The sequence below is a fragment of the Anomaloglossus baeobatrachus genome, chromosome 7, assembly GCF_048569485.1.
Source record: "Anomaloglossus baeobatrachus isolate aAnoBae1 chromosome 7, aAnoBae1.hap1, whole genome shotgun sequence".
In the NCBI taxonomy this organism is placed as follows: Eukaryota; Metazoa; Chordata; class Amphibia; order Anura; family Aromobatidae; genus Anomaloglossus; species Anomaloglossus baeobatrachus.
The window spans coordinates 245,936,711-245,956,300 of record NC_134359.1 but is presented as its reverse complement, the minus strand read 5'-3'; the positions used below and the strand labels follow the sequence as shown (position 1 = coordinate 245,956,300).

Here is a 19,590-nt window from a genome sequence, read left to right as displayed (position 1 = left end):
CACCACAAACAAGTTGGAGTAAAAACCGTGGCCCCATTTGCTGAAGGGGAACAGGGATCACCACTCCTTCTGCCTTCAGAGTGCTCACGCCTGAAGAAGAGCATCGGCTCGCTCGGGGGGTGGAGATGTTCTGAAGAAACGAGTCGGAGGACGAGAGCTGAACTCTATCCTGTAACCGTGAGACAGAATGTCTCTCACCCATCGGTCTTGGACATGTGGCAACCAGGCGTCGCAAAAGCGGGACAGCCTGCCACCGACCGAGGATGCGGTTTGGGGAGGCCGAAAGTCATGAGGAGGCCGCTTTTGGAGCGGTTCCTCCGGCGGTCTTCTTAGGACGTGACTTAGACCGCCATGAATCGGAGTTCCTCTGACCCTTCTGTGGCCTGTTGGACGAGGAGAATTGAGATCTGGCTGAGGGCCGAAAGGACCGAAACCTCGATTGTACCTTCCGTTGTGGAGGTCTGTTTGGTTTGTTGTCTCCCCTCTGAGATTCTCCAGCGTCTGAAGTGCTGATAGGAATGGCTACCAGCGTTCTGAGAGGAGGAGGGGGCCGTGGGCGTGCCTCAGAAAGTGCGGGAATCTGGTGCCCCACGGTGCTCAGTGAGGGGGGAGGAGGATACGAAGTATGCTCCAGCCCTCAGCGCTGACGTCCAGTGCAGCGTCCCGCCCTTACCCCTGACTGGCAGGCCTGGGGGCGGGAGTATGCGGTACTAGGCCGCAAAAGCCGGGGAGTAAAGTTATAAGCGCGGCCGGCAAATAAGCGCGGTAGTCCCGGCGCACCAACACACCCAGCAGCTGCTGCAGCGTCCATAACACAGGCGCTCTATGCGCCGTCCCCAAGGGGACACAGAGTACCTCAGAGTAGCAGGGCCTGTCCCTGACGATACCCGGCTCCTGTCCAGCAGATTCCCCCAGGGGCTGTGGAGGGAGCACGGTCCCAGTGCCTGGTGACCGGTTAGGATCCCACTTCACCCAGAGCCCCTAAGGGATGGGGAAGGAAAACAGCATGTGGCTCCTGCCTATGTACCCGCAATGGGTACCTCAACCTTAACAGCACCGCCAACCAGAGTGGGGTGAGAAGGGAGCATGCCGGGGGCCCTGTTATGGGCCCTCTTTTCTTCCATCCGATATAGTCAGCAGCTGCTGCTGACTAAATTGTGGAGCTTGCGTGCATGTGTGCCTCCTTCGCACAAAGCATAAAAACTGAGGAGCCCGTGATGCACGGGGGTGTGTATAGGCAGAGGGGAGGGGTTTACACTTTTAAGTGTAATACTTTGTGTGGCCTCCGGAGGCAGAAGCTATACACCCAATTGTCTGGGTCTCCCAATGGAGCGACACAGAAAACAAGAATACGGATTATGTTCATAGTATTAATACTTAGCAGTATATGCACTAAGGTTACTATAACAAAAGAGCAAAGCGATTTGCAGAAGCCAGGTCCGGTGGCCATGTCCATGATCTATGCTCAGGGGAACGAAGCCTTGTGTGAACTGCCTCCGAAATGCCCAAATCCCTAGAGACTCCTCAGACTAATAGACCGGCAGAACGTCACACGTGTCAGAAGAGGCTTTTGGGATTCCAGCAGGTACGAGGTGGCTCACACAGGCTCCCAACCGGTGGCCACGGGTCACACATGGCTGCTGGACCAATGCCCTGCAAATGGATTTACTCATCTCTAGTTACTTTACCAAGAAGAAATACCTTTTCCTTAAACATTTATTATATGAAGGGCCTGTGATATGGACATTTAGAGATTGAGGGACATTCTGGGCTGAAATCGCCGGGTTTGATATATTGTATATACAGTATATTTGATATTATATGAAACAGGTTGTCTGGTCTATAGACACTTGCATGGAGTGAGGCTGCACCCATCTAGCCAGATTCAGACCGGGAGTCTGCATATCGCATACTTGTGGCCATGTGATTGATGTTCTCGGATCGGACACCGGAGAATCCTCACCAAGCATAGTGAGGGCAATATGAGGAGTGACACAGAGACTGCAGACTTGCGGATTCACACCGGACAACCCCTTTAATCCCCTGATGAACAAGCAATATTTTATTTTGCGCTTACATTTTCTGTCCCTTTTTTCTAGAATTGTTGCTCCACTTAAATGTCACTGACATTGAGAAACTGAGAGCAGCAGCTAGGTGGTCAATCAGAAGCGATCAGAATCAACTTTAAATTACTGCGGTTAAGAGGCTGGCACCGACTGTACAATACAGCCAGCAACCGTCATACAGGGAGAAGCACAGCTCCTAAGTTCAGTTCGGAGGGTATAGTGGAACTTTATCTAAAGTTCAGTTTGTGACCCTGACTTGATCTGAACCTCAATGGAAGTCAGTAATTGGGCAGCTTGAGTCTCCACCTAAATCCTATCAGCCATAAACAGATCACTTCTGTTTTTAAGTCTATGTTCGAATCAGAACTTCAAACATTGAACTTCAGGTTCGCTCCTCTCTACTAAGCCCACTCCATATGTACATCACACGATGCACACCAGAGTAGTTGCTCCACTTAAATGTTGCTGACATTGAGAGAATGATAGCAGCAAATAGGTGGTCAAACAGAAGCGATTAGAATCAACTTTATTTAATGCTGTTAAGAGGCAGATGGCCGGCTGTACAATACAGCCAGCACCCATCAAATATGGAGAAGAACAGCTCCTAAGCCTACTCCATATGTACGTCACACAATCGACACCAGAACTGTTGCTTTACTTAAATGTCGCTGACATTGAGAGACTGATGGCAGCAGCTAGGTGATTAAACAGCAGCAATGAGAATCAACTTTACTTAATGCTGTTAAGAGGCAGGCGCCGGTTGTACAATACAGACAGCACCCGTCACACATGGACCACTCCATATGTACATCACACAATAGACAAAAGAATTGTTGCTCCACATAAATGTCACTAACATTGAGAGACTGATAGCAGCAGTTAGGTGGTTAAACAGCAGCGATCAGAATCACTGCTGTTAAGAGGTAGGTGCTGGCTGTACAACACAGCCAGCACCAATCATATATGGAGAGGCTCAGCTCCTAAGCCCGTTACATATGTACATCACACGTCAGGGAGGGGCGTAAAACATTTCTAATGAAAAGGCTCAGGCAACTGTATCCAACCCAACCGAGTACACAATGGTTGGAATACGTCCCTCGGGCCTATTCTGCAGGAAGCTCACTTATAGCCTTCATACCTTTGTCACAGTGGCCACCTCCTTCCTCACCACCCAGCGATCTTGTGTGAATTTCCACATCTAGAAAAGACAAAACAAGTAGTTTAAATGCAGTAATAACAAGAAGGATTTGCGGGGCACTACTTCCACTGAGGACTGTCCACATCAAACAACCAGCAGCTAGTTGCAGAAAGCACACACGGTGCTATTGATCTCTGCTGTGACTAGAGAAAACTTCCAGGTCGGACTATGCTGAATACAGCTACGGGGTGCTTGTTCCAAAAGCATCAGAGCATGAAACATTAAGCAAAGGGAGAAAAAAGGAACAGCACTCACCGGTAATTGCTGTGAAGTATTCAGGTTTATTTCATGGTCGGAGGATACATGCTTCGGCGTTACAGGGAGGGAATGAGGATGGTTAGCACAAAAAGACTACGGCCGTTTCGCCCCTGTAGGTGGGGCGAAACGGGTCTTCGACCCGTCGAAGCCCCACCTACAGGGGCGAAACGGCCGTAGTCTTTTTGTGCTAACCATCCTCATTCCCTCCCTGTAACGCCGAAGCATGTATCCTCCGACCATGAAATAAACCTGAATACTTCACAGCAATTACCGGTGAGTGCTGTTCCTTTTTTCTCCCTTTGCTTCAAGTAGTTTAAATGCTTTGCTCAAAGTCATGATGGCTCCCAATAAAACTTGGATCAATTTTTCTATTAAAATTAAAGGTACAGCATAAATGTGAATATGTGCACAATTACTGCGGATATTAACACCTGGAATTCTGCTTCCAAAATGCATCTAAATTTACTTTTTAGTGGTTGGAAGTATATGACATTTGATATTTACAAAACCTGTTGAAAAGACTAATCTTACTGCCCCGATTGCCATGGGAAGTAAAATCTGCTTTTGATGCACATACTAGTCTAATAAGTGCAGTAACTGACCCGATTATCATTTTTACTGTGTGTGATTCTTCTCAATCAGTATTCTACCTGCTCTATAGGTGCTGGAGCTCCCTCCCCTTTACCCCTTATAATGCACTGCTCCTGGCTACCTGCTCTTATGTTGTGCCTCTATTATCATCTGCTCTGGACTAGACCTCCTGAGCTTTTTGTCCATAGACAATAGCTCTACCATTGAGCCACTGCCTGTACTATGTTGTGCCTCTATGTCATTTGAAAGAGTGGCAGCAGAGACCCCAAAATCAGCCCCAAATTCTATAATTACTGCGCTGGAGACAGATTACATGTGACAACAGGCAGGGGATAGAAACTTATAAAGAAGGAAGACACCTACTGGTCAGCAGTAGTTGTCTGAAAGCACAGTAACAGTTGACGCCCCACTTTGAAGGGTTTCTCCCCTTTATTTCCCGATCATTGTATTGCTCTATGTCCAGTTTATACTTACAACAAAATCTCTTCCCCGGCACAAAACTTCCGAAGAGACCCCACTGTGGGGACTGGACGACTCTTTTGGGTACACGACATCACTGGAATAAATCAAAGATTAAAGATTTATTTTTCAGAGCAGTTTAGAACATAAAAGAACAGATTTGTTTTCTTTGGGCAACAAAGCAAATTTCTGCCGATACAATGATGGACAATATCCAATTAAAGAAGGAAAATTCTACAATATTAAATTACAGGTCAAAAATAATATTGTGCACCATTGTGCTCTAGAAGAAAATGTGACAAGATCACAAATACGATCACTTGTGTGTATTAATAAGGGGCTGCGGACGCAGTTTGCTCGCTCACCTCTTCACCACCCAGTTTCCTTGCACCAACATCGCCACCTGCTGTATGCATCGCAGAACTGCAATCGATTCCGTTCCCGCTGCCATTAACCCCATGAGATTTGCAAATGGAATTACTTTTACTGCAGAGACAAAAAAAAAAAAAAATGAAAATTTAATAGAAAAGTGTATGGAAGACAAATGGAAATGATTTCATACAGTATGGGTACTTTCACACTTGCTTTGTTTTCCTTCAGTTGCAATCCGCCGTTTTGGAAAACAGCGGAATCCGTTAACGGATTCCGCTGTTCCCCATAGACTTGTATGGATGACGGATTGCGATAGATGTACCTGCGTTGCTTCCGCCGAGCGGAAGGAACGCAGCATGTAACGTTAATTGCTTGCATTAAAATGACGCCAAGCGGTGGATTCCGTCACATCCGTCAATAGTTATAATGGATCCCTATGGTGGAGGATTCCGTTGCAAAGTGCTTAACAACGGAATCCGCTGCTGGATTCCGCTAATTTCTACTGAGCATGCCCAAAATGAAAAAAAAAAATGGAAAAAAGAGAATTTTGTTTACTTACCGTAAATTCTTTTTCTTATAGTTCCATATTGGGAGACCCAGACATTGGGTGTATAGCTTCTGCCTCCGGAGGACACACAAAGTACTACACTAAAAAGTGTAGCTCCTCCCTCTGAGCATATACACCCCCTGGATAACCAGATCTAGCCAGTTTAGTGCAAAAGCTGAAGGAGAATAGCCACCCACAAGTAAAGACAGAGCAAGAACCGGAACAACCGGAGCCTCTGTCTACAACAACAGCCGGTGATAACACGCAGAACAAGAAACTGCCAACAGGCAACAGGGAGGGTGCTGGGTCTCCCATTACGGAACTATAAGAAAAAGAATTTACGGTAAGTAAACAAAATTCTCTTTTTTTTATCGTTCCTATGGGAGACCCAGACATTGGGACGTCTCAAAGCAGTCCATGGGTGGGAATAAACAGAAAACTGAGAAGTAGGCGGAGCCTAACTTCACAAATGGGCGACAGCCGCCTGAAGGATGCGTCTGCCCAAGCTCGCATCTGCCGAAGCATGAGCATGCACTTGGTAGTGCTTTGAAAAGGTATGCAGGCTAGTCCAAGTGGCAGCCTGACAGACCTGCTGAGCCGTAGCCTGGTGCCTGAAAGCCCAAGAGGCACCAACAGCTCTGGTCGAGTGTGCCTTGATCCCCGGCGGGGGAGGCACCTGAGCACACTGGTAGGCATCGGATATGGCCGACCTAATCCAACGAGCTAAGGTCGGCTTAGAAGCCGAGAGGCCCTTACGCCGACCTGTGGTTAGCACAAAAAGAGGTGCACCGCCTAAGAACAGCGGTGCGAGACACATAGATCCGGAGCGCCCGCACCAGATCCAGAGTATGCAACGCTTTTTCAAAGCGATGAACAGGAGCCGGACAAAGAAGGGAATTTTGTTTACTTACCGTAAATTCCTTTTCTTCTAGCTCTAATTGGGAGACCCAGACAATTGGGTGTATAGGCTATGCCTCCGGAGGCCGCACAAAGTACTACACTTAAAAGTGTTAGGCCCCTCCCCTTCTGCCTATACACCCCCCGTGCTCCCACGGGCTGCTCAGTTTTGGTGCAAAAGCAAGAAGGAGGAAAAATAATTATAAACTGGTTTAAAGTAACTTCAATCCGAAGGAAACTCGGAGAACTGAAACCATTCAACATGAACAACATGTGTACACAAAAAAAAAAAAAAAAAAAAACAGGGGCGGGTGCTGGGTCTCCCAATTAGAGCTAGAAGAAAAGGAATTTACGGTAAGTAAACAAAATTCCCTTCTTTTTCGCTCTATTGGGAGACCCAGACAATTGGGACGTCCAAAAGCAGTCCCTGGGTGGGTAAAATAATACCTCGTAAGAGAGCCGTAAAACGGCCCTTTCCTACAGGTGGGCAACCGCCGCCTGAAGGACTCGTCTACCTAGGCTGGCATCCGCCGCAGCATAGGTATGCACCTGATAGTGCTTCGTGAAAGTGTGCAGGCTCGACCAGGTAGCCGCCTGACACACCTGTTGAGCCGCAGCCTGGTGCCTCAAAGCCCAGGACGCTCCCACGGCTCTGGTAGAATGGGCCTTCAGCCCTGAGGGAACCGGAAGCCCAGCCGAACGGTAAGCTTCGATAATTGGCTCCTTGATCCACCGAGCCAGGGTTGATTTGGAAGCCTGTGACCCTTTACGCTGGCCAGCGACAAGGACAAAGAGTGCATCCGAGCGGCGCAGGGGCGCCGTACGAGAAATGTAGAGTCTGAGTGCTCTCACCAGATCTAACAAGTGCAAATCCTTTTCACATTGGTGAACTGGATGAGGATAAAAAGAGGGTAAGGAAATATCCTGATTGAGATGAAAGGGGGATACCACCTTAGGGAGAAATTCCGGAACCGGACGTAGAACCACCTTGTCCTGGTGAAAAACCAGAAAAGGGGCTTTGCACGACAACGCTGCTAGCTCAGACACTCTCCGAAGAGAAGTGACTGCTACTAGAAAAACCACTTTCTGCGAAAGTCGTGAGAGGGAGATATCTCTCATTGGCTCGAATGGTGGTTTCTGAAGAACCATCAGCACCCTGTTTAGATCCCAGGGTTCTAACGGCCGCTTGTAAGGTGGAACGATGAGACAAACTCCCTGCAGGAATGTGCGTACCTGTGGAAGTCTAGCTAGGCGCTTCTGGAAAAACACAGAGAGCGCTGAAACTTGTCCCTTAAGGGAACCGAGCGACAAACCCTTTTCCAGTCCAGATTGAAGGAAGGACAGAAAAGTAGGTAATGCAAATGGCCAGGGAGAAAAACCCTGAGCAGAGCACCACGACAGGAAAATTTTCCACGTCCTGTGATAAATCTTGGCGGACGTTGGTTTCCTAGCCTGTCTCATAGTGGCAATGACTTCTTGAGATAACCCTGAAGACGCTAGGATCCAGGACTCAATGGCCACACAGTCAGGTTGAGGGCCGCAGAATTCAGATGGAAAAACGGCCCTTGAAACAGCAAGTCTGGTCGGTCTGGTAGTGCCCACGGTTGGCCGACCGTGAGATGCCACAGATCCGGGTACCACGACCTCCTCGGCCAGTCTGGAGCGACGAGGATGGCGCGGCGGCAGTCGGCCCTGATCTTGCGTAACACTCTGGGCAACAGTGCCAGCGGAGGAAACACATAAGGGAGCTGAAACTGCGACCAATCCTGAACTAAGGCGTCTGCCGCCAGAGCTCTGGGATCTTGAGACCGTGCCATGAACGTTGGTACCTTGTTGTTGTGCCGGGACGCCATGAGGTCGACGTCCGGCACCCCCCAGCGGCAACAGATCTCCTGAAACACGTCCGGGTGAAGGGACCATTCCCCTGCGTCCATGCCCTGGCGACTGAGATAATCTGCTTCCCAGTTTTCCACGCCTGGGATGTGAACTGCGGATATGGTGGAGGCCGTGGCTTCCACCCACATCAAAATCCGCCGGACTTCCTGGAAGGCTTGTCGACTGCGTGTGCCGCCTTGGTGGTTGATGTATGCCACCGCTGTGGAATTGTCCGACTGAATTCGGATCTGCTTGCCTTCCAGCCACTGCTGGAACGCTTTCAGGGCAAGATACACTGCCCGAATTTCCAGAACATTGATCTGAAGCGAGGACTCTTGCCGGGACCACGTACCCTGAGTCCTGTGGTGGAGAAAAACCGCTCCCCACCCTGACAGACTTGCGTCCGTCGTGACTACTTCCCAGGATGGGGGTAGGAAGGATTTCCCCTTCGATAATGAAGTGGGAAGAAGCCACCACCGAAGGGAAGCTTTGGTCGCCTGAGAGAGGGAGACGGTCCTGTCGAGGGACGTCGGCTTCCTGTCCCATTTGCGTAGGATGTCCCATTGAAGAGGACGCAGGTGAAACTGCGCGAAAGGGACTGCTTCCATTGCTGCCACCATCTTCCCCAGGAAGTGCATGAGGCGCCTCAAGGGGTGTGACTGGCCTTGAAGGAGAGATTGTACCCCTGTCTGTAGTGACCGCTGCTTGTTCAGCGGAAGCTTCACTATCGCTGAGAGGGTATGAAACTCCATGCCAAGGTATGTGAGCGATTGGGCCGGTGTCAGATTTGACTTTGGAAAATTGATGATCCACCCGAAACTCTGGAGAGTCTCCAGGGTAGCGTCGAGGCTGTGTTGGCATGCCTCTTGAGAGGGTGCCTTGATCAACAGATCGTCCAAGTACGGGATCACCGAGTGACCCTGAGAATGGAGGACCGCTACTACAGTAGCCATAACCTTGGTGAAAACCCGTGGGGCTGTTGCCAGGCCGAATGGCAGTGCCACGAACTGCAGGTGTTCGTTTCCTATGGCGAAGCGCAAGAAGCGCTGGTGCTCTGGGGCAATCGGAACGTGGAGATAAGCATCTTTGATATCGATCGATGCAAGGAAATCTCCTTGGGACATTGAGGCGATGACGGAGCGAAGGGATTCCATCTGGAACCGTCTGGTCTTTACGTGTTTGTTGAGAAGTTTCAGGTCTAGGACAGGACGGAAAGACCCGTTCTTCTTTGGGACCACAAACAAGTTGGAGTAAAAACCGTGGCCCTGTTGATGAAGAGGAACAGGGACCACCACTCCTTCTGCCTTCAGAGTGCCCAGCGCCTGCAGAAGAGCCTCGGCTCTCTCGGGAGGCGGAGAAGACCTGAAGAATCGAGTCGGGGGACGAGAGATGAACTCTATCTTGTAACCGTGAGACAGAATGTCTCTCACCCAGCGGTCTTTTATTTGTGGCAGCCAGGCGTCGCAAAAGCGGGAGAGCCTGCCACCGACCGAGGATGCTACTAGAGGAGGTCGAAAGTCATGAGGAAGCCGCTTTGTTAGCGGTGCCTCCAATGTTCTTTTTAGGACGTGACTTAGACCGCCATGCATCAGAGTTCCTTTGTTCTTTCTGAGACCTTTTGGACGAGGAGAATTGGGACCTGCCCGCGCCCCGAAAGGACCGAAACCTCGCCTGCCCTCTCCTCTGTTGGGGAATGTTCTGTTTGGGCTGGGGTAAGGATGTATCCTTTCCCTTGGATTGTTTGATGATTTCATCCAGACGCTCGCCAAACAGCCTGTCGCCAGAAATTGGCAAACTGGTTAAGCGCTTTTTGGAAGCAGAATCTGCCTTCCATTCCCGTAGCCACAAGGCCCTGCGGAGTACCACCGAATTGGCGGTCGCCACCGTCGTACGGCTCACAGAGTCCAGGACAGCATTAATAGCGTAAGACGCAATTGCCGAGGTCTGGGTGGTAATGGATGCCACTTGTGGCGCGGCCGTGCAAGTGGCTGCTTCAATTTGCGCTTGACCTGCTGAGATAGCTTGCAGCGCCCATACGGCTGCGAATGCTGGGGCAAAAGAAGCTCCGATAGCTTCATAGATGGATTTCAACCAGAGCTCCATCTGCCTGTCAGTGGCATCTTTGAGTGAAGCCCCATCTTCCACTGCAAGTATGGATTTAGCCGCCAGTCTGGAGATTGGAGGATCCACTTTGGGACATTGAGTCCAACCTTTAACCACGTCCGGGGGGAAAGGATAACGTGTATCCTTAAGGCGCTTAGAAAAACGCTTATCTGGACCAGCATGGTGATTCTGGATTGCCTCTCTGAAATCAGAGTGGTCTAGAAACATACTCTGTGTCCGCTTGGGAAACCTGAAACGAAATTTCTCCTGCTGAGAAGCTGACTCCTCCGCCGGAGGGGCTGAGGGAGAAATATCCAGCAACTGATGGATGGACGCAATAAGATCGTTTACTATGGCGTCCCCGTCTGGAGTATTAAGATTGAGAGCGCTCTCAGGATCAGAATCCTGATCAGCTGTCTCCGCATCATCAACCAAAGATTCCCCCCGCTGAGACCCTAAACAATATGATGTCGAGGGAAATTCTAAGCGAGCCCGCTTAGTCAATCTGGGGCTGGGGTCTAAGTCAGAACCCTCAGACTGGGATGTAGGAGATACCCCGGGAGGACATTGTTGGTCCAACTGAGGGGGGCCCGGGAACAACGATTCAACAGGGTCCCGTTGCTGAGATACCGGCCTGGACTGCAAGGCTTCTAGTATCTTAGCCATAGTCTCAGAGTTTAGCAAACTCAGTCCCCGTCACCTGGACAGTGTCAACAGGTGTCTCCCCCTGGGCCCCTCTTAGCATAAACTCCGGCTGAAGAAGTGGCACAGGGGTCGAACACTGCACACAATGAGGGTCAGTGGAACCTGCCGGTAGTGGGGTCTTACAAGCGGCGCAGGCAGCATAATAAGCCTGTGTTTTGGCACCCCTGCCTTTTGTGGGCGCCATGCTATAGTTTTCCTTGAGTTACACAAAAGGGTATATAGCCAGAATGCACTGTGCTCATACAGTGTAAAGTATATATGATACACAAATAATGTACCAATACACTACAGCACCATGGGGCTAGCACCAACAGGTGCTGCTTACCAGCCGCCTAAAGCGGTTGTGAGGCCACCAGAGACCGTGTCTGTGTCTCCCAGGACTTGTCCCTCTTCTGCAGCGTCGGTGGAGCTGACAGGAATGGCTGCGGCGTCCTGACGAGATGAGGGAGCTGTGGGCGTGGCCGAGAAAGAGCGCGAACTGGTGCTCACACCGTGCACAGTGAGGGGGGTGGAGTATGTAAATCATACTCCAGCCCTCAGAGCTGCTCGCTCCGTGCAGCGTCCCGCCCTTCCCCCTGCCTGTCAGGGCTGAGGGCGGGAGAAAAGTAAACTAGGCCGCAAGGAAGCCGGGGACTCTAGTAATAAACGCGGCCGCCGTAAAAGCGCGGCCGGCGTGAAAGTCCCCGGCGAACTACAAGTCCCAGCCGCGCCGCAGTGTCCCATGGCAGCGGCGGTTAGTGCGGTAGCCCTTACATATAAACACACTCAGCGACGCTGAGTGTGTAATGGCACATATAGACCCGGTCAGCGCCGCGGTCCCCGGTGCACTAGCACACCCAGCAAAGCTGAGGTGATGCCGTGCGCGGTCCCCACAGGGATACAGAGTACCTCCAAGATGCAGGGCCATGTCCCTGAACAATACTCGGCTCCTATCCATCAGGCTCCACAGGAGTTGTGGATGGAGCACGGTCTCAGTGCCTGGAGACCGGTAAGATCCCACTTCACCCAGAGCCCAGAGGGGGATGGGGAAGGAAAGCAGCATGTGGGCTCCAGCCTCCGTACCCGCAATGGATACCTCAACCTTAACAACACCGCCGACAAGAGTGGGGTGAGAAGGGAGCATGCTGGGGGCCCTATATGGGCCCACTTTTCTTCCATCCGACATAGTCAGCAGCTGCTGCTGACCAATCTGTGGAGCTGTGCTGTGCGTGTCTGACCTCCTTCGCACAAAGCAAAAAACTGAGCAGCCCGTGGGAGCACGGGGGGTGTATAGGCAGAAGGGGAGGGGCCTAACACTTTTAAGTGTAGTACTTTGTGCGGCCTCCGGAGGCATAGCCTATACACCCAATTGTCTGGGTCTCCCAATAGAGCGAAAAAGAAAGGAAGGCAGGGAAATGTCCTGGTTAAGGTGGAAAGGAGAAACCACCTTAGGGAGAAAATCCGGAGTCGGACGGAGAACCACCTTGTCTTGATGAAAAACCAAAAAAGGTGACTCTGAAGAGAGCGCAGCCAAAATCAGAGACTCTCCTGAGGGAAGTTATGGCCACTAGAAAGACCACTTTCTGTGAAAGACGAGACAAAGAAACCACCCTAAGAGGCTCAAAGGGGGGTTTCTGCAAGGCCGTGAGGACCAGATTGAGGTCCCAGGGATCCAAGGGACGCAGGTAAGGCGGAATGATGTGAGATGCGCCCTGCATGAAGGTGCGCACCTGAGCCAGTCGGGCGATACGCCGCTGGAACAATACTGACAGAGCCGAGACTTGTCCCTTGAGGGAATTGAGGGATAGTCCTAGCTGCAGACCGGACTGTAAAAAGGACAGAAGGGTCGGCAGGGAAAAAGGCCAAGGAGCATGGCCGGAAGAGCGACACCAGGACAGGAAGATTCTCCAGGTCCTGTGATATATCTTGGCCGAGGAAGACTTCCGAGCCCGAGTCATAGTGGAGATGACTTCAGGAGGGATACCAGAAGTCGTCAAGATCCAGGACTCAAGAGCCACGCCGTCAATCTGAGAGCCGCAGAATTCGGGCGGACAAACGGACCTTGTGAGAGAAGGTCTGGACGGTCCGGAAGATGCCACGGCACCTCTACGGACAGATTGAGCAGGTCTGGGTACCAAGCTCGCCTGGGCCAGTCCGGTGCAATGAGGATGACCCGACGGCCCTCCATTCTGATCTTGCGCAGAACTCTGGGCAAGAGAGCTAGAGGGGGAAACACGTAGGACAGACGAAACTGGGACCAATCTTGAACCAGCGCGTCCGCTGCAAGGGCCTGAGGATCGTGGGAGCGAGCCACGTAAACCGGAACCTTGTTGTTGTGCCGGGATGCCATTAGATCCACTTCCGGAGTGCCCCACTTGCGGCAGATTGACCGAAACACTGCCGGATGCAGGGACCACTCGCCACTGTCCACGGTTTGACGGCTGAGATAATCTGCTTCCCAGTTTTCCACGCCTGGGATGTGGACTGCGGATATGGTGGACTTGGAGTCCTCCGTCCATTGAAGGATGCGTTGAACCTCCAACATTGCCAGGCGGCTGCGTGTCCCGCCTTGGTGATTGATGTAGGCAACCGCTGTCGCGTTGTCTGACTGGACTCGGATGTGCTTGCCCGCCAAAAGGTGGTGAAAGGCTAGGAGAGCCATAAGCACAGCTCTGGTTTCCAGCACATTGATCGAGAGGGCTGACTCGGACGGAGTCCAAGTGCCCTGCGCTCGGTGGAGGAGACATACCGCTCCCCAGCCGGATAGACTGGCATCCGTGGTGAGAATCACCCAGGACGGGGCCAGGAAGGAGCGTCCCTGAGACAGAGAGAGGGGCCGAAGCCACCACTGAAGGGAGCCCCTGGTCTGTGGCGACAGAGCCACTAGCCTGTGCAAGGAGGAAGTCCACTTGTCCCAACAGCAGAGAATGTCCAGCTGCAGAGGACGCAGATGGAACTGGGCAAAGGGAACAGCCTCCATTGACGCCACCATCTGACCCAGCACCTGCATCAGGTGCCTGATGGAATGACGGCGGGGCCTCAGCAGAGAGCGCACCGCCAGATGGAGGGACTGATGTTTGACTAAGGGCAGCTTCACAAGTGCCGGCAGAGTCTCGAACTGCATCCCTAGGTACGTGAGCCTCTGGGTTGGAGTCAGAGTGGATTTGGGCAGATTGACAAGCCACCCGAATTGGGTTAGAGTGGCGAGAGTGAGCGAGACACTCCGCTGACAGTCTGCGCTGGATGAAGCCTTGACTAGAAGGTCGTCCAGGTAAGGAATCACTGCCAACCCCTGGAGGTGCAGAACCGCAACCACTGCTGCCATGACCTTGGTGAATACTCGAGGGGCCGTGGCTAACCCGAAGGGGAGAGCCACGAATTGGAAATGTTCCTCTCAGATTGCAAAACGTAGCCAACGCTGGTGTGAAACTGCAATTGGCACATGCAGATAGGCATCTCTGATGTCGATGGATGCCAGGAAATCTCCTTGGGTCATTGAGGCAATGACTGACCGCAGAGACTCCATGCGAAAATGCCGCACCTGAACATGCTTGTTGAGAAGCTTGAGATCCAGGATGGGCCGGAAGGAACCGTCCTTTTTGGGGACTAGGAAGTGATTTGAGTAGAAACCTCTGAACCGTTCCCGGGCGGGAACCGGTACAATTACTCCGTTGGCCTGCAAGGATGCCACGGCCTGAGAGAAGGCGGCAGCCTTGGAGCAGGGGGGAGTTGACAGAAAAAATCTGTTTGGCGGGCTGGAAGAGAATTCTATCCTGTAGCCGTGGGAGATGATATCTCTCTCCCACTGATCGGAGACGTGTTGAAACCACACATCGCCAAAGTGGGAGAGCCTGCCACCGACTAAGGACGTTGCTGGCGCGGCCAGATAGTCAAGAGGAGGCTGCCTTAGTGGCAGCAGCTCCTGCGGTCTTTTGTGGACGCGCCTTTGTGCGCCAGTTGGGTTTTTGGTCCTTGGCTGAGTTAGTGGACGAGGCCGAGGGCTTAGAGGATGACCAGTTGGAGGAACGAAAGGAACGAAACCTCGACTGATTCCTACCCTGGGCAGGTTTCCTGGCTTTGGTTTGTGGCATGGAAGTACTCTTCCCGCCAGTAGCTTCCTTAATAATTTCATCCAGTTGTTCTCCGAATAGCCTGGATCCAGCAAAAGGGAGCCCAGCAAGGTACTTCTTTGAAGAAGCATCTGCCTTCCACTCTCGAAGCCACAAGATCCTGCGGATAGCGAGGGAATTAGCCGAAGCCACCGCAGTGCGGTGAGAAGCCTCCAGCATGGCAGACATGGCATAGGATGAAAAAGCTGAAGCTTGGGAAGTTAAGGCAACCATTTCGGGCATAGATTCCCTGGTGAGGGAATGCATCTCCTCTAGAGAAGCAGAGATGGCCTTGAGAGCCCACACTGCTGCAAAAGATGGGGAGAACGAGGCCCCAGCCGCCTCATATACAGATTTGGCCAGAAGGTCAACCTGGCGGTCAGTGGAATCCTTAAGAGAGGTGCCATCAGCCACTGATACAACGGTCCGGGCTGAGAGTCTAGACACCGGAGGGTCTACCTTTGGTGAATGAGCCCACTCCTTGACCACCTCAGGTGGAAAGGGAAAACGGTCATCAGAACCACGCTTTGGGAAGCGTTTGTCAGGACAGGCCCTAGGCTTGGTCACAGTGGCCTGAAAACTGGAGTGGTTAAAAAACACACTCCTTGTCCTCTTAGGCAAGGTAAACTGGTGCTTTTCTGCCAGAGAGGGTTGCTCCTCTGATACTGGCGGATTGAGGTCCAGTACAGAATTAATGGACGCAATCAAATCACTAACATCTGCGTCACTTTCGGACAGATCAATGGGGCACATGGAGGTAGTGTCCGAGCCCCCAGTAAAGGCATCCTCCTCGTCCTGCGAGTCAGCTCGTGAATCAGAGCCGTGGGACGAGGAAGGAGAGGGGACCCTGCGTCTCCTTTTAGGAGGACGGGGTCTGGGACCAGATGAAGAATCCTCTGTGAGCTCCGCTGAGAGAGCCCTAGCAGCAGAGGCGCCCTGAGAAGGGGGCTGATGCATGTTCAGCAAAGTCCGGGACAGCTGTTCCATGGAGTCGGCAAAAGACTGGGAGATTGACCTAGAGAAGGATTCTACCCAAGCCGGGGGGGGTTCAGCCACCGGAGCCGGATCAGCCGGAGGGACCACTGTGGGTGCGATTCCAGGCTGAGGCATTGTCAGGTTAGAGCAGGCATCACAATGTGGATATGTGCTCGGTTCAGGCAGCACGAGCTTACATCCAGTGAATATTGAGTACAGCCTTGCTCCTCGTGTGAGACATGCTGCTGAAGTGGGGTCTCTGAGCCAGAATGACCCCCAGAGAGTATATAAGAAGGTCCACAACCGGAGGTTGTGGCTTACCAGACCGTTTGTGTGCCCTCCAGATCCCACAGCCCGGACCCCCAAGCAGCTTAGCAGGGATGCTGCAGCCAGCGCTGATCCAGAGAAAATGGCGCCGAAGCGAGGAGAGGGGGCGGGACCTGCTCTGAGAGCGGGATCTGGAGGGCCATTTACAGGGGAGGGGACATGTACTCAGAGAGGAGTGTCCCTCCCCTGTGCTGAACGGCCGCTGGGCGGAGCCGCACTGTCCCTCTGCATGATTGACATGCGAGGGCAGTGAAATTGAAAGTAGGCCTCCGGCGAAGCCGGGGCCTAAATTTAAGCGATGCGGCCGGCGCGCAGGCACCATCGGCGCGGTTCTCAGGCGACAACCAGAGAACCGGCCGGAAATGTCAGAAAAGTTACACAGCACACTCTCCCACCATAATAAAGTACCGGGACCCCCCGAATATAAACGTCTCAGGTACTTGGCTTGCTGAGTCGCAGGGTTCCAAGTCCCTGGGGATGAGTGCTCCGTCCAGCAGGATCCTGAAGGGCTGCAGATGGAGACCGGTCTCCTGCAAAGCAAGGAGAACCGTGCTGGCTCCCACTTCAAGCCAGAGCCCGAGGGATGGTGAAGGAGCGCAGCATGTAAGGCTCCAGCCTTGTAAATCAACCTTAACAGCACCGCCGACACAGTGGGGTGAGAAGGGACATGCCGGGAGTCCAGGCTTGGACCCGCTTTTCTTCAAAAACTTTCCAAAAATGAAAAATCAGATGAGAATGCATGTGTTGATGTATGCCTCCTGAACACAAAGCAATGAACTGGCTAGATCTGGTTATCCAGGGGGTGTATATGCTCAGAGGGAGGAGCTACACTTTTTAGTGTAGTACTTTGTTAGTCCTCCGGACGCAGAAGCTATACACCCAATGTCTGGGTCTCCCATAGGAAAGATAAAGAAAAAACAAAAACGGAGCCGACGCATTCCGTTAGACGGACGCCAAACGGATACAACGGATCCATTATTTCAAAGGAATCAGCTAACCGATTCCTGTGAAATAACGGACCCGTTGCATCCGTTGACAACACAAAAATAACGGATGTGTCAAAACGACGCAGCAACGGACCCAGCGGATTCAACCCAACGCAAGTGTGAAACTAGCCTATGAGAGGCATCGACGAATTAGCAGATTTCTTTATTTACATCTGTGCATGCGCCAACGTCGCTCATAAGTCTTCACCACAGTGTCTTCAATAAAATGGCGTCTGAAAATGCGGTATGAGCATGTGGACTCTGGGGCCATTTTAATGAAGACATAATTACTGTGGCAATGTGCACGTTCCACCAAGAATAGAAATGACGGTGCGATATTGAAATAAAAGGGGGTAAGCCAGGAGGACGCCGGAGGAGGAATCAACGCCCAAACGCACGAACCGCTGCACAGGCCAATCAAAGGGCAGTGCATTTATGCAACTTTGATTAAAGACTTTTCATCAACCAAGTATCAGATCTTTCTATAACATGTATACCTGGATTCTGCACCTTAGTGCCAGTATGGCACGGACTGCACCTCATATAGCAAAATCCTGCTGCTTGGTTCCCTTTAAATTCTAAGCTTGTTAATCAGGTTTGATGAAGGAAGGAACGGAAGGAAGGAACGGAAGGAAGGAACGGAAGGAAGGAACGGAAGGAAGGAACGGAAGGAAGGAACGGAAGGAAGGAACGGAAGGAAGGAACGGAAGGAAGGAACGGAAGGAAGGAACGGAAGGAAGGAACGGAAGGAAGGAACGGAAGGAAGGAACGGAAGGAAGGAAGGAACGGAAGGAAGGAAGGAACGGAAGGAAGGAACGGAAGGAAGGAAGGAACGGAAGGAAGGAACGGAAGGAAGGAACGGAAGGAAGGAAGGAACGGAAGGAAGGAACGGAAGGAAGGAAGGAACGGAAGGAAGGAACGGAAGGAAGGAACGGAAGGAAGGAACGGAAGGAAGGAAGGAACGGAAGGAAGGAACGGAAGGAAGGAAGGAACGGAAGGAAGGAACGGAAGGAAGGAACGGAAGGAAGGAAGGAACGGAAGGAAGGAAGGAACGGAAGGAAGGAAGGAACGGAAGGAAGGAAGGAACGGAAGGAAGGAAGGAACGGAAGGAAGGAAGGAACGGAAGGAAGGAAGGAACGGAAGGAAGGAAGGAACGGAAGGAAGGAAGGAACGGAAGGAAGGAAGGAACGGAAGGAAGGAAGGAACGGAAGGAAGGAAGGAACGGAAGGAAGGAAGGAACGGAAGGAAGGAAGGAAGGAAGGGAAGGGAAGGGAAGGGAAGGAAGGAAGGAAGGAAGGAACGGAAGGAAGGAAGGAACGGAAGGAAGGAAGGAAGGAAGGAAGGAACGGAAGGAAGGAACGGAAGGAAGGAACGGAAGGAAGGAACGGAAGGAAGGAACGGAAGGAAGGAACGGAAGGAAGGAACGGAAGGAAGGAACGGAAGGAAGGAACGGAAGGAACGGAAGGAAGGAACGGAATGAAATGAATGAATGGAATGAAATTAAATGAATGATTTACTCTCCTCCTGCATCGGTGCCTGGTTCCAGAGGGCGCTGAAACTATGGGAGCGACACACTGATGCAAGAGGGGAGTATACATTTTTATTTTTTTTTTTTGCTACTTTGTGTCCAGCACTGATTCGGCTGGGGTCTCACGTAGTGGTTTAACCCCTGTAATGTTTCTAAGTACATTAGAGAAGCCATATACAATGCCCGATTTTCAGATCTCTCACACAGGTATCCAACCTGAACTTTACTGTACAAGATGGATCTCCTGGCATGTTAATGGGGGGAGGTGGGGGGGCACCCTACTGAGCTGCAATTCCTTAAAGCCACCGATAGCCGTGGGGTCCTGTTCTTCGTACTAGGTCAGACGTACCATTTTTCATCAGGATCTTGATTTGATCGGCCAGTGGTAAAGTCCTCAGTTGAGCCATTGATAACACATTGCTCGGAGCTACCGGCTTTTCACTGTATGGGAAAAAATACAGGATTACTCAGGAATCAAATACATTTTTTTCAGTCCTGGCATGTATCAATCCACAGAGTATAGAGATGTACAGAGGTTTTCTAAAAGAAGGGAATTTTGTTTACTTACCGTAAATTCCTTTTCTTCTAGCTCCAATTGGGAGACCCAGACAATTG

General features: G+C 51.6%; 1 protein-coding gene across 1 annotated transcript in view; it reads right to left on the bottom strand.

The window, feature by feature from the left end:
* Positions 1-19,590, bottom strand: part of POLR3E (RNA polymerase III subunit E) — a 189,131-nt gene that overhangs the window by 69,793 nt on the left and 99,748 nt on the right. The window contains exons 12-15 of the mRNA XM_075318009.1: positions 19,325-19,416; positions 4,938-5,058; positions 4,588-4,669; positions 3,205-3,264 (exon numbers count right to left, since the gene is read on the bottom strand). Of these exons, the coding sequence (XP_075174124.1) occupies positions 3,205-3,264; positions 4,588-4,669; positions 4,938-5,058; positions 19,325-19,416 (355 nt within the window). The remainder of the gene's footprint in view (positions 1-3,204; positions 3,265-4,587; positions 4,670-4,937; positions 5,059-19,324; positions 19,417-19,590) is intronic.